The sequence below is a fragment of the Anas acuta genome, chromosome 24 (assembly GCF_963932015.1).
Source record: "Anas acuta chromosome 24, bAnaAcu1.1, whole genome shotgun sequence".
Taxonomy (NCBI): Eukaryota; Metazoa; Chordata; class Aves; order Anseriformes; family Anatidae; genus Anas; species Anas acuta.
The window spans coordinates 2,511,648-2,525,253 of NC_089002.1; the positions used below are offsets into that span (position 1 = coordinate 2,511,648).

General features: G+C 47.1%; 1 protein-coding gene across 18 annotated transcripts in view; it reads left to right on the forward strand.

Moving 5' to 3' along the window:
* Nucleotides 1-13,606, forward strand: part of ANKS1A (ankyrin repeat and sterile alpha motif domain containing 1A) — a 106,091-nt gene that overhangs the window by 26,052 nt on the left and 66,433 nt on the right. For 11 of the 18 annotated variants that reach the window (XM_068660105.1, XM_068660108.1, XM_068660109.1 and 8 more), the window contains exons 2-10: nucleotides 538-618; nucleotides 1,381-1,537; nucleotides 2,591-2,770; nucleotides 3,341-3,403; nucleotides 8,808-9,104; nucleotides 9,757-9,832; nucleotides 10,127-10,228; nucleotides 11,504-11,599; nucleotides 11,709-11,905. In XM_068660105.1, the coding sequence (XP_068516206.1) occupies nucleotides 538-618; nucleotides 1,381-1,537; nucleotides 2,591-2,770; nucleotides 3,341-3,403; nucleotides 8,808-9,104; nucleotides 9,757-9,832; nucleotides 10,127-10,228; nucleotides 11,504-11,599; nucleotides 11,709-11,905 (1,249 nt within the window). The remainder of the gene's footprint in view (nucleotides 1-537; nucleotides 619-1,380; nucleotides 1,538-2,590; nucleotides 2,771-3,340; nucleotides 3,404-8,807; nucleotides 9,105-9,756; nucleotides 9,833-10,126; nucleotides 10,229-11,503; nucleotides 11,600-11,708; nucleotides 11,906-13,606) is intronic. The other 7 variants (XM_068660117.1, XM_068660118.1, XM_068660120.1 and 4 more) reach the window with 3 other exon arrangements.

Sequence of the window (13,606 nt, forward strand, 5' to 3'; positions counted from 1 at the left end):
ATGGAAATGATTTTTGGGTGGTATGAGGTCGGTGTGGATCCACACCGGTGACCAGGAGCAGGCTCTGCATCCCACAGGCATCAACTCACACCTCTAGGGACTTGGCATGGGGGTAAAAAGGCTTTCCCAAATCCATCACGATCCTTCGGAGGGGTGAGAGTTGGGGTGGGTTGGTGGCTTACTTCTCTTGTGGTCAACTTTAATAGACACATCTCCCACTGAGGATGCTTTTTGGTAAGCACGTGTGGCTGGAAGATGCCTGGAAGCGGGGGAGCTCTGATTTTACGAAGATTTTAATAACTTGTTCTGATAAAGCGTGGAGTAGTGATCGTGCTGTGTGCTCTGTGACGCTAACCCCTCTGCTGGACGCAGCGCTGTGCGGTGTTCTCTGCGTTACTGCTCTTAACCACGGCTGCCCAGCAGCCTCCAGTTTGCTTCCAGATAACCAGCTCGGCGCGAGGAGTCTGCTGAAAGTTGCCAGCTGTCCGTCTGTTTGGTGTATGCCTAAGTGTCCCCTGTACGTTTTCTGTCTTGCAGCATCTGGAGAGGGCCAAATGTGAACTGCGTTGACAGTACTGGATACACTCCCCTGCACCATGCTGCTTTGAATGGCCATAAGTGAGTCATCTTACAATGCCTTTGCTCACAGGGGTTACGAGGTGCTGTACAAGCTACGGTTTGAGTAATTCACTCACCGATCTGATGCTGTTCCCACTGAAACGTGGCCGTGGTGCAACACTACACCATCTTCAGGACGAGAAGTGAACATCAGTGCAGCAAAGCTATAGAGGCTTTCGCTGCTGCACAGTGTGAACATAAATCTTTATAAAAATCTGGCAGAACGCTGGGGTTTTCAACCACCCTTTTATTTATAAACAATTCGGATAAGTTATAACGAGATATTAAAGGTGGCTTCTCCAGTAACAGTCCTCTGCAGTCTGTCTGGTGTCCAATGTGTTGCTGTGCCTGCACCACCTAAAATTTGCTTTTGTGTGTTATTACATTTTAAAGTAACTCTGGTCTTCAGTGTGGTAAATCTTGTTTTGTTCACTGCTACCTGAGGTACTGAGAAATTGAATAGAGTTAAAATCTTTGTTCACCTTCATTGTGCTGGCGCAATTTACTTCTCACCAGAGGGGCTTGTGGATGACTTCAGTGCCTGTTCAGCTCTGAAGGTAGCAGAGATTTTCCCTGGACTCAGTAGTCTTTAATTTCTTTCCTTGGGCAGCATTGAATAGGAATGCTTTGAGATCACATTTCAAGAGGATCTCTGAAATACATCTGTTCAGATGAATATTTTGTACACTAGTCTTACTGGGGAATGTAAGCTGCGAGACGAGGACTGCATATCTTATGGACTCGAGTCTCCTTTTCTTGCAGGGATGTGGTGGAAGTTCTGCTGAGGAACGACGCGCTAACCAACGTAGCAGACTGTAAAGGCTGCTACCCTCTTCACCTGGCAGCCTGGAAAGGAGATGCAGACATAGTGAAGCTCCTCATCCACCAGGGACCATCGCACACTAAAGTGAATGAGCAGGTTTGCGTATTTTTCTCTAATGCTCTGTTGAACCGTTTCCCTCGAATGGAAAGGGACTTCAGCTGACTCCTGACCCTCCCGAACTAGTAGCAGTTGTTATAAAGTTAATTGCTGCTGGGATAAGGAGGGCGCTGCCTAAAGCAATGCCTCCAGGTCTGAGTTAGTGGTTGAATCCTAGTGAGGTATACGTGATGGTTTATACAGAGAGCTGTAAATGTGTGTCAAGAGAACCCCTCAGCACCTAGGAAGCATTCTCCTGCTTTCATACTGGGCTTCTAAAACTAACACAGTTTTTCCTTTCAGTTGCTGGATAACTGAGAAGATTTCTAGTGCTGTCAAAGGATATATTGGCTCCCTTCTTTTGGGAACTAATCGAAGCAGCTTTTAGTCTGTGTTTGGCCATGCTCTCTTAGCTACTCTCCTGGCTTGCCTGTAGCACTTGCTCCAGTTAACTAATTTGTAAGTCATAGGATAATTTTAGCTCTACCCCACCCCACATAAATCCCTAGCTTAATCTTAATGATTTTTTTCTCAATCAGGCAAGAAAAACAACTTGTAACTTCCCTGTGGCAGTCAGCAGGTATCTCATAATTCCAGGGGAACTTCTGACACGCTACTGCGGGAAGTCCCAAATAATTCTTTTGCTTAAGACTTCAGATAAGTGAATTGGTTGACTGAATGAGGCCAGCTGAGCAGAGCTTAGTTTATGGTTCTTCCCTGTGTCTAGGGTAGATATCAATAACAGGTTCAAATCAGATGATTTGAAGCTACAGCTGCCCTGGGTTGTGCCCACCCTCAGGGAGGGATGCCTCCTGTCCCATGAATCAGCTCCTAACCACTCAGGTTTTCATCCAGGTGGAGGCAAGTAAACCAAAATAAGCCTCTGCCTTAGTACCAGAAGGCTAAAAATGTGTATCCATTCAGGAGTTAATTCACAAGTAGGTCAGATACTCATGGCTCGAGGTTCGCAGAATCTGTCAAAGTTGAAGTGAACATCTGGGAGCTGCGAGTTTCTGCTGTTTAATCTTGATCTGCTGTGTATACTTTTTTCAGAAGCCGAGGAGCAAACTCCCCCTTCACGGAGTCGGGTTTAGGAGTCCCAATTCTGCTTCCAGCCATGCTTTGTGGGGACCAGAGTTTTCATGCCCAGGTGTTCTGTTCTGCAGTGTAAAGCTTGAGGCACCCGAGGCTAAATGGCTGCTTCTGAAGCATCACGAATTGAAAAATATAGTGGTAATGCTAATCACTACCACTCCTCAATTGAGCAGGAATTACTAATAGTGTGTGTTTTACTGTCTTTGTTGATAGCTTTCCAGCTTGGAGCTGTGCTTAGTAATGCATTTGGGCACAGCTGCAGGCATTCAGTCTGTTTAAATGGATTTGAGAAGTGCAGTAAACTGTTTACGATCAATCTGATAAGAATTGACTGAGGGCCGTGAGTATGAACTGCTCTGCTGTCAGAGCAGGACAGGTGTATGGGAAACCTTTGCAAAAGATTAAAAGCTTAGTGTAACCCTTCCAGGTAATGTTTCGTTAACGTTTGTTTAGTAGGAACCCTTTTAAATGATAAAAGTCAGTCGAGTAGCCTGTGCTGCTCGAGTCCGGAGTCTTGTAAATGAAATGCGCAGTGGTTCAGGTTACAGGAATCAGCTGCTGGAATGGCTTCTGCTGTTAATAGCTTTGACTGGAACAAGATGCTGTGTTCTGTCACTTCCACCCCTTGGGAGTCACCCATTGCTTTGTTGCTATATCTCACCCATTTCATTATCACATTTTTGTTCTTTTTCCTCTTCCTTTTTGTAGAATGCTCTTGAGATCAAAGAACTCAAAAAGTACGGCCCCTTTGACCCATATATCAATGCCAAGGTGTGTACTATGCTGACAGCATTTCACTGCATCATTACTCCAAGCTGCACTCGCGTGCTTCCAGGTGCAATGTCATCCAGTTGCAATAATACCTGTTCAGTTTGCAGCTGCTTGGGGAAAAGTAAAATGCAAACATTTATTTACTCTGGGTTTTTCTCTTCAAAGCAGTTATAGAAACATAATTTAAGGGAAGCTTTTCCTTACTTTCCTGGGGGCTCCTTCATTGCTTAGCCTTGTAGGACTCACGGTGATGGTCAGTTTGCTTGATTGGGCTGGATGACTTCCAAAAGGTAATGTTATTTCAATTCAAATGCTTTAGGTATTGTTTCATGTGCTAATGTTGCTGATAAATGCAAAGAGAAGGAATTTTTTTTTCCTGCTTAAACATGGATGCGTTTTCTCTGTGGGCTGTTTGGAGTGATTCTTCATGCCTTTTCTCCTACAAAATGCATACTGCTGTATTTGTTGTTTGAGTGGACAGTTAATTCTTTCGGTGGTGGCGGGGAGAAGGGAAGGCAGTAACACTTACACCTCCCTTCCCAAGTCCTTCATGTACCGCTTATTGCATCAGTCTCTTTTGGTGTGAAGTCTGTTGTGTCGTCTCACCCTTCAGCCCTGGTCTTCTGTTCCTGTTTTCTTGCCTGTTTTGCTCCTCTCTTGCTTTTAGTTGTTCCTGAGCTACAAAAAGGCATGACATCAGCACTTACGATGCACTGAGGCTGAGCAATTGAGGAAGCAAATAAGAAAGTTCCTGGGGTCACTTGTTCTGTCTCCCAGTGCGTAGATGGTGGTGTTTTCTCAGACACTCACCATTTTTCATTTTTATTTATAGTGTTGCAGCAGGCCACTGATGGCATAATCGTCTGCTGATTTATCATGGGATGCTTCTGCTCTCAGCCACCATGCCACAGTTGCTTCCAGCCAATTATTTTAGGCTCAGCCATCCGTGACATATTTATGTCTCAAAGTTCAGTTGAAACTTTCACTCCGCTTGATCTGCAGTACCTTAAAAACACGCTCAAAATTCCTGAGGTTGCTAACCGCTGGGAGTTGTTTTTGCAGACTTCTATTTCAGGAAATACTCCAGCGCATACCTCTTCAAGTGCAAACACATTTACATGAAACTCATCCTTACCTGTGATTTTGACAGGAATCCAGCTGGGAATTTTGTGGCAACAAATGTCTTTTGTGGAAACGTAGCTGAGTGGTTGGTTCAGCTGGCTGAAGGGGAGCTCTCGACTGACAATAAGGGAGTAAAATCTTATACACTAGCACTAGATTGCTGAATGAGGAAGGAATGTAAAGACCAAATTGAGGTAGCTTTTTGTGGACTGATGTTTACAAAGTATTATTTTTTTTGACACTTGCATTTTGAACTTGCAGGACAGTGTTCAGGATGGCTGTAGTACTCTCAAGAGCAAGGCTCGTGTTTTTTGAAATCAGAGCCTTGTTTTTAAGGAGAGATGGCTTATATGCTAACTGGTAGGTCCATCATAAACTCTGACCAGCTTACTGCTGGTTTCTGATCACATTTGAAGAGCATGTGGAGCCATACCTGGATGTTTTCTCCATAGCATGGCTGCAGGTGGGAGAACCAACAAATGTCCAAGTTCAAAGCCTGAGAGGCCTGGCTTAGCTGGTGCTTCCAGCTTCTCAGCTCCCCTGCAGGATGGGATTTCACTTAGAAATGATTGAATCAAGGTGTTTCATCTTCCCAAACGTTTTGGGATATTTAGAAGAGGGGGGAAAAGCATTTATATATGGTTGGATGTAGATTAAATTGATATCCTGGTCAGGAAGAGCTAAAAGAGAGCCAGAAGCATCTTGTTCTAAAAACTGCAGGAAAGTAACATCATCTTTTTGTGCCCCTTCCTTTTCAACATCTTTTATTTAAATGGCCTCTCTTATGCCTGTTATGGGCCTGAAGGACTTCTGAAAAGCAAATGATAGAAGCGAAGTTAAGCGATGGAGCTGCAACTGTGCTCCAGTGACTCCTGCTACCTCAGATCAGGCTATTTAATTTGTACAAAGGACCCAAGCAGCTGAGCAGAGCCAAAGAGGCAAAAGCTGTCATAGAGCTCAAGGAGAAATAAACTGCACTGCACAAACTACCTTTGTCTTCTTTAATTGGAAGCAAATGATTCATGCAGATTGGGTTTAAAGTGCTATAAATCTAACTGGTCTGCTGAGAAAAGTGGAAGCCTGCAAATGAAACTGGGCAGCACAGCCACCCGCAGAGCTCCCGAGAGCTCGTTGGACAAATGGGACTCGTTTTTCTGCAGTGCTCGGCATTGCGGGGCACCTGGAGGAATGGAGGAGGCAAATGTGTGCACGGACACAAACCCCCAAGGAAGCCTCAGCAGTGGGTTAGGTGGGACGGAAGGGGTCACACAACCTCTTCCGTGCCCCAAGGCAGGATCAAGGCTGCCTAAACCATTCCTGGCTGGTGTTTGTTCAATGCTTTTTTAAAAGCCTCAGAGTGGCAGCACCATAGTCTCCCTTGGCAGCGTATGGGAGCATTCAAACCTTTGCAGGTTAGAAAATTAGAAGTTTCCCATGTATTTTAAATAATATCTGCCTTTCTTTGATCAAAGCCCTCCTACAGTGAGTTAGGAGCAGGAGCATGGACAGATCTGCTTTCGTGAGCTGTGGATGCTCCGCTGCAGCGTGCGATGAGCGTAAGGGCTGTGGCATGTGGTGTCTGGTTACCAGGGCTCCCAAAATGTGATGGGACCCATCTGAAAGCAGAGGCATTTCTGCTTCTGTTCCCGCTTTGTGGTCTGCAGGCAGGCATCGGATGAGGCCCAGCTTCTTGCTCCCAACTGTGAATGAGGCGGGTGCTGGGATTCCTGCAAGAATGCAGCCCCTGGGTCCTATTGAGCGCTCTGTTTTTCTAAGAAGTTTTGAAATGTGAACCCGTGTGCCTTCGGGCTGCTGGGAAGGAATTTTCTTTTTCCATCTCAGATAAATACATACATCAGAGTGTTGTGCTCCTTGTTCAGGCTCCCCTCTGGTTTGTGCCTGGAAGCTGATACGGGAAGGCAGGCAGGCTCCCTTGTCTGGAATGGTTTTGATATTTTGGGCTGCTCAGAACACTCCCCAAACAGAGGCAGCACAGACCCGGGCAGTAGCAGCAGTTCCTGGTACCCAGCCCGTGATGGGGAAAGACTTGCTGTGATGGTTCAAAGGAGGTAACCACCTGGTGGGCTTCGTTACAGGAGGGGAGTCAGGGGATTTCACCCAGAGTGCCAGAGCCACGCGTAGCTTAAACAAAACGAGACGAAATTGCAGTATGGAAAAGGGAAGTCTTCAACAGCTATAGTATCAAAGGAACTTGTATTGCTATTCCTGAGCCATCAGGCAGGTGTTTGGGGTTTCCGTGTGCTTCAAAGCAACCTTGAGGGTCATGGCCTGGGTGGCCGGGAAGGTGAGGGATGGATGGTGCTGGTAGAGCTGGGCTCTGGGGTGTGCTCCCCGAGTGTGCGTTCCCTCCACGCAGACACCTGCGGCTCCAGGAGGGCTGGGGCTGTCTGCTCGTCCTGCAGAAATGGGCTGTGAGCCTCCCTCGTGGTATGGGGCCCACCGATGGCCTTGGTCTGCCTGTGGTGTGGGCTCATGGATGCCTGGGTTCCCTTCCCTGTCAAATCCAATCCATGCCATTTGCCAACCTTTTAAATGCCTCGAGACCAACAGCTTAGGGCGACAGGTGTGATCTCTGTAGTTCTCTCTCCTCTCCCCTTCTCACTCCGTATGTGTATTTTATGTGCAGGCTTCTTTATTCTCCAGTAACTTCTGTCCACTTGTATGTGCGTTCCTCCTCCATGGCTGCCTCTGCCACTCCACGTATAGAGCCTGTTGTCTGACTGCCTCCCGCGCTAGCAGCGACGCCGTGTGCTTTCCTCACCCTCTGAAATTCTCTGCACCGCCTCCTGCACGTGGCTGGTGCTGCTTGCTGCCTCCTTGGCTTTTGCTTTCACGCCAGCCGCAGCCTCCCCAGTATGTCTCGCTCCCCTTGTGCTTTTCATGTGGTTGAAAAGTGATGCGGTCAAATAGCAGAGAAAAACAAGTAGGAGTTTGCATGCGTGACTCCTGTAATCCCTCAAATGACTTAACACGGTAATAGGATTAAAGAACAGAGCAAGCTTTGTAGCATGTTTGTGAACTGGTGCAAAATATTGACTGCTCTTACAAGCTGGTGTTTAAGAAAGTACGTTTGCTCTCAAAGCATCAGTGAAGATATTTTGGTCAAATTCAGATTCTCCACTAGTCCTCCTAACTCTATCAAGACAGCTTGTTGGTTTTTTAATGAGAACTGTTCTGAAAATGACAAATCATGCTTCAGTTCTTTTAGCTAAAGCTGTTAAATTTTGAGGGAGGTCAAATAATTAGATAAGCGTTTCTATCCAAAGTCCTTAAACTGAAATTCCCTCTGTGTGTAGGACACAGTAGTAAACCTAGAAATTTGCCATGAACTTAAATTTGAAAGAAAGACTCTGAAATCTGGCAGAGTTCCTATTTTGTGCCTGGAGACGAAACGTTAGGTTGCTCGTCTTTGAACCCTTTGCATTGCTGATTTTTAACCTGCCAAATGCTGCATGTATTAACTGGCTCTGGCTCTCGCTGTGGAGGCTTTCACGCTGTGCTTGGACCTTCCTTCCTTCCTCCAGTTGATCTGAGACCTTGCCTGCAAGGGCTTGCTGCTGGAGTGATCTGGAGGCTCTGTTTGTTGCCTAACGCACAGCCTGCATGCATTCAGCACCCTTTCTCTGACACGGCCAGCCTGCTTGCAAGCCTCGGAATTGCAGAGGTGGAATGCCTGCTGTGGTCAGGATGAGTAGGATCGAAACAATTGAAGTTTAAATCCGAAATGATGACGATCAAGCTACGGCAGACTGCGATACGCGGCGCACAAACTGCAGCATGAATCCTGGCTTGTTTTTGTGGCACCCTCAAGTAGGGGATGCTGCCAGCTAAAAACAAGTCCTGCTTTCCCCAAGCACTACAAGAACTAGTGGGAATCCAGATACAGCTCCACAACCCCTTAAACTTCAGCGTGGTCTCTTGCTTTTGACCTCCATGCTTCGGAAACCGGCTGCCCCTTTTACAGTACCTATTTCCCATAGAGCAGATTTCTCATATCTGGGTAAACCTCACTGCCCTGGATGGTTTTTTTTTTTGAAGCTTTTCCAGGCTTTTACTGGGCGGGTCAGTTGATTTGCTCACCAGGGGATGTCCGTGTCTGGTCAGTGGCTAGTGACATGGTAGAAACACCGCTCCGAGCTGTATCAAACCGGGCTCGCTGCTTGTTTTGTCTTGTTTTTGCATTTAAACTTCAATGGTTTGAGGGAGGCACGGAGCAGCTCTGCTCTCCCCGTTGTGACACGTTGGCATTTCTCCCCCCCAGAACAACGACAACGAGACGGCGCTGCACTGCGCCGCGCAGTACGGCCACACGGAGGTGGTGAAGGTGCTGCTGGAGGAGCTGACCGACCCCACCATGCGCAACAACAAGTTCGAGACGCCCCTGGACCTGGCAGCGCTCTACGGGAGGCTGGAAGTCGTGAAGATGCTCCTGAACGCTCACCCCAACCTTTTAAGCTGCAACACTAAGAAACACACTCCCCTGCACTTGGCAGCCAGGAACGGTCACAAAACTGTGGTCCACGTCCTCCTGGATGCTGGCATGGATAGCAACTACCAGGTATTTGGTGGGGGCTGCGTGTGAGGGGCTGCTCTGATCGCTGGGGGATGGAGAACTCGTGGAATTGCAGCAGGGAGGGCTCCACCTGCCTGTCCTCCTGCAGGGGATCACTTCTGGAAGATGAGCGATGGCTTTGGGTTCCTCTGGGCTGTTTGTTGAGCTTCTGGTCCCTCTGAGAAACAGGGACTCTGGTGCAGTGCATGCTTAATGCTTGCTCGGACAAAGAGCCATGGATGCATAGGGAGGGGGAAAAAAGCTCTTTTGCCTACGCTGTTCTGCCTCATGAAACCGTGAGCTCTTGGTAGCGATGGAGGCAAACTGCTTCTCTTCCCATCAAGCCACTTGTAAATGCGCTGTTCCATGGCACCAGATTCTACACGGTGGTCTTGTCATTCCTTGTCAGCACAAGACCTTTTGCTGAGCTGTGGAAAGCCCTTTCTTGGTGTGTGACTCTGGGAGGAGACAGTTCCCATTTTCCATTTCAAATTCTCGGCACTGTAATGATACTGGTAGTTTGTCATCAGTCGTAGATACTGGTGCCCTCCCTTTGTATTTGGTGCAGTATATTTATTGCTTCTGTAACCTTCTGAAACATTCCTCCATCACCATTCCCCACTGCCTAGCTTCATGCTGTTTTTCATTTAATTTGCAGACTGAAAAAGGCAGTGCTTTGCACGAAGCTGCTTTGTTTGGCAAGACAGATGTGGTACAAATATTGCTGGCTGCAGGTGAGAGAATGATCCCCTTCTGAAGCAATAATGCGGTGATTCCTTCACCTAGCACTTGAGGAACCCCCTCTTTAGCGACAGCACTTCTCTCCAACCAGCTCTCCAAGTGGTGTTCCTCAGAGGGGGTTACAGGAGAGGTCATCCCGTGGTGTTTGCCTCTAGGTCTGCCTCTGAGTCGTTTTTAGCGCCACACAGTGATGGTCACGTGTGTAAGCTGTGACTTGATTAAAAATGAATTTGGGCAAGTTTTGAAAATGTTCTTGATTTCTGCCTGCTCTTTACCTACTACCATAGGTATTGATGTGAACATAAAGGATAACAGAGGCCTGACAGCTCTGGATATCGTGAGGGAGCTTCCTTCTCAGAAAAGTCAACACATAGCAGCTCTCATTGAAGGTAAGCAGTGTTCCTCTGTGTGTGGGCAGAAGGGAAGAGTTTGTGGGGCTTAGTTGTGCCTGTGCAAGTAAGGAATTGGGTTCTCTAGTCCTGGAAAGTGATGAAAGCAACAGAGCTTCAGGCTGGGTACTTTGGTGAGAACCATGAGGGTGTTGGAAACAACGATGCTCAAATGCTCAGGTGAATGGGGCGGCTGCAGGAGGGCTGCCAGGGGTGGATTGTAGGGGGATTAGCTCCTTTGCTGAAAGAGTGCGGCATCACTTGTACGACTTAAATGGGCTAAATTGAGCTTTGTTTAACTCACTTTATAATAAGTGAATTAAAATTAAGGGTAGTCTAAATCTGCTTGCAGAATGCAAAGTAATAGCTTTAGATATGGTCTTGGATTAATTCTCCTTTATGTGCCTGTGCAGGCAAATAGTCACCCACTGATCTTGTGTCCTACTCCTCGCTTCATTGTGAAGCTTGGCCACGGATTTTGCAGATGAGATTTACAGAAAAGGCCTTGATTACTTATTTATAAATGAGCTTGGCCTATTGTATCTGTCCAAATTAGGCAATGAAATGTGGCATCTTAGCTAAATTCCTACCTTGTAATTACACTATCTCAATTTCCTCTCAGCTGTGGAGAAAAAGATCAGAAGCATATGCAACTGGTATATATTACTCATGGTTAGCATTTGAGAGCTTTGCAGGTTCAAAGCACTTGGCAGACTTTTAATTAAGCTCTGCCTGTGAGGCTGGTAGGTATTATCTCTGTTCTGAAACCGAAGACAAAGATGGGCTCTAAAACTGAACTTAGTGCAGGTAACTGCTGATAGTTTGTTCCTGTAAGGGAGCTGTGTGAGATGTCATCTGACTTCAATCACATAGGCTCAGAGCTTCTGACTTTGCCTGTGGTTAGGGGACCACAGCTAGAACTGGCTGCTCGGCTGCTTTATGGCTGCAGGCTGCAGCCCCATGTAGCCACGTAGCTTGTGTCTGTAACAAAGCAATCTGCTCCTCAAAGCCGTGTCCCTCCAGGAGCTTTGCAGCGTTCTGATTAGTAAGTCTGTAAAAGTTCAAAGAATTGTTCTTAACCTTGTGATTAAAGGGGTCAGCTGTTTCTATTTTGGGATCTGAGCCGCGAGGTTCAGTAATGCACTTTGGTTATTTTTTGTAGGCTTAATTAGCTGACAGTTGGCTGTCTGTCCACAGGGGAGAAAGTACCGTATGCCATAGTGGACATGCAGCTAGATTGCCGTAAACTGATTTTGTTGCCCTACCTCGTTGCAGATTACACAATTGGGAGGAAAAGTGCCAAAGCTGCGGAGAAGACTGCCCAAGCAGCACTTGTTCCAGCCACTGATCCCGTGTGTCGGATACCTCAGGGTAGGGTTTCGTGCAAGCCAGCAGTCACCGGCACTTGCTCCTGTGAGGGCTGACCTTCAGAGGCCAGAAGCCCCCAGTGATGCTCTTTTTTCCTCTCTTGCTCTCCCAGGTGATGTGGAGAAAGCAGTGACAGAACTGATCATAGATTTTGATGTGAACCCTGAAGAGGAGAGCCCGTATGAAGCTTTATACAATGCAACCTCCTGCCACTCCCTGGACAGCCTTGCCAGTGGGAGATCTTCAGATCGAGAGTCCATGAATAAGGAAGCAGAAGGAGCTGGTCTGAAAGCAGCAGGAGTCAGGCCTGTACGTAGCTGCGTGTGCTTGTCTCCGCTTGCCTTAGAAAGATAGGGAACTTATCTCCATCATTATGATTTTGCAGCAGGCTGCCAGTTCCTCAGCTTGGAGGAATTTCTAAAACCATCTCTCACGCTGATCGGAGCAGGCAGGTACCTCTTCTGCTTGTGTTAGAGCTGAGCTTATCTCTCATCAGCCACTATCAACACAGGACAGTGTAGGTAAGCCACCGTTACCCACACCACCACGCAGCATGGCAAGTGCTCCCTTCTTCATGCCTGACTTTCACCCAGCATTGCATCCTTATGCTTTCTGGCAGTTGTAAGTCTTGGCTTGTCAGAACATGGCACTTAGCTGAAGGGTAGCTTATTGTCAAGGGAAAAATCTTCGGAAACTTTTCTGTGTGGCATTTCTCATCTTTCTCTTTGCTTTGCCCCAGAGAAGGCTCCCAAGAAGTCATCTTTAAGAGTATCCTGTGGTAAACTAGTTGGTGGCAGAAGCATTTTTTTTTGTGTATTACTTGCAGGGATCTGTAGAGGGTACTCAAGGCTTTACAAGGCAATGCAAAGCTGCTGGAACCCTCTCTGGAGAGGTCTTCGTCACCCTCTGTTAGTTGCATCTGCTGCCTCCTTAGCAATCAGTAGTAACACTGCTATGGGGCAGATGGGATGCTGGCCTTAGAACATGCTGCGTCAGCTTCAGGATTTATTTTCTGGTTGTTCTTACAAAACCTTTTCTGTGGCTGTATTTTTGGACAAAAGGCAAAGCAGCAGTGAACAATCGAACTGCTGGTGGTACTGTAGCCATGTTTCTTCTCTCTCTGTAAGGATGTGCAACCTTTTTCCTGCACTGTTAGCAAATAAAGTAGAAATGAAACAAAAGCTTTAGAAAATGGACATTTCAGCCAGATCTTTTCAGTACACAGTATAAGATGCAATGTGTTTGTTAGCTAAATCTTAGTGGCTTATACCCACCTCTATACAGTCCTGGGTTGATTGCGACTGATGTGAGACAAGCTCAGCTGTATCCCAAATGAGATGAGGCTGAACTGCAGTGAAAAGGGAGAAGGGGGAATTGCACTAGGAGCTTGCTGGAGTTTCTCCCAAAACTTACTCAAGCATTTTGACATGAGTGGTTTCTGTCTGTTGTGTTTCCATTTGCCATTAGATGGAGCTGTTGCAGGGCAGGAGATGACCTAGGGATGTCTTCAGCTCTCCACCAAGACAAGGCAGTGCTGCTCTGAGTGCCTCCTGGCAGTCTTGGCATAGCTGAGGAATGCACTGCAGCACTGCCTCTTGATCTGCGGGGTTTTTCACTATAAGAGGTGCCTCTGGAATCATGCATTCCCGTTACTGTTTCATTAAGACACAAGCAATGAGCAGTCCTTCCCTGCACATCTGCACGAGTTCATTACTGATCTTCACTGTGTACTCCTCTGCCATAGACATTACCAGCCTGGGGCTGAATGAACTGCCTTAAATCCTGAATCAATAAACCAATGCCACCTTCCACCCAAGCAGTCTTACTCTCCTGAGAGCACAGTGAGTGCTCCCGTGAGTCTGAGCTGGCCTCGTGTGGTGCTACCGCTGTGAAGGAGGAGTGGGCAGTGTTCTGAGCAGGGGCAGTCTGTCTGCTGTGCTGCTGTATTCGCAGCAGCATGGATGTAGTGTCAGTGGAAGCCGAAGGGGACATGTTCTAGCACAGCATACT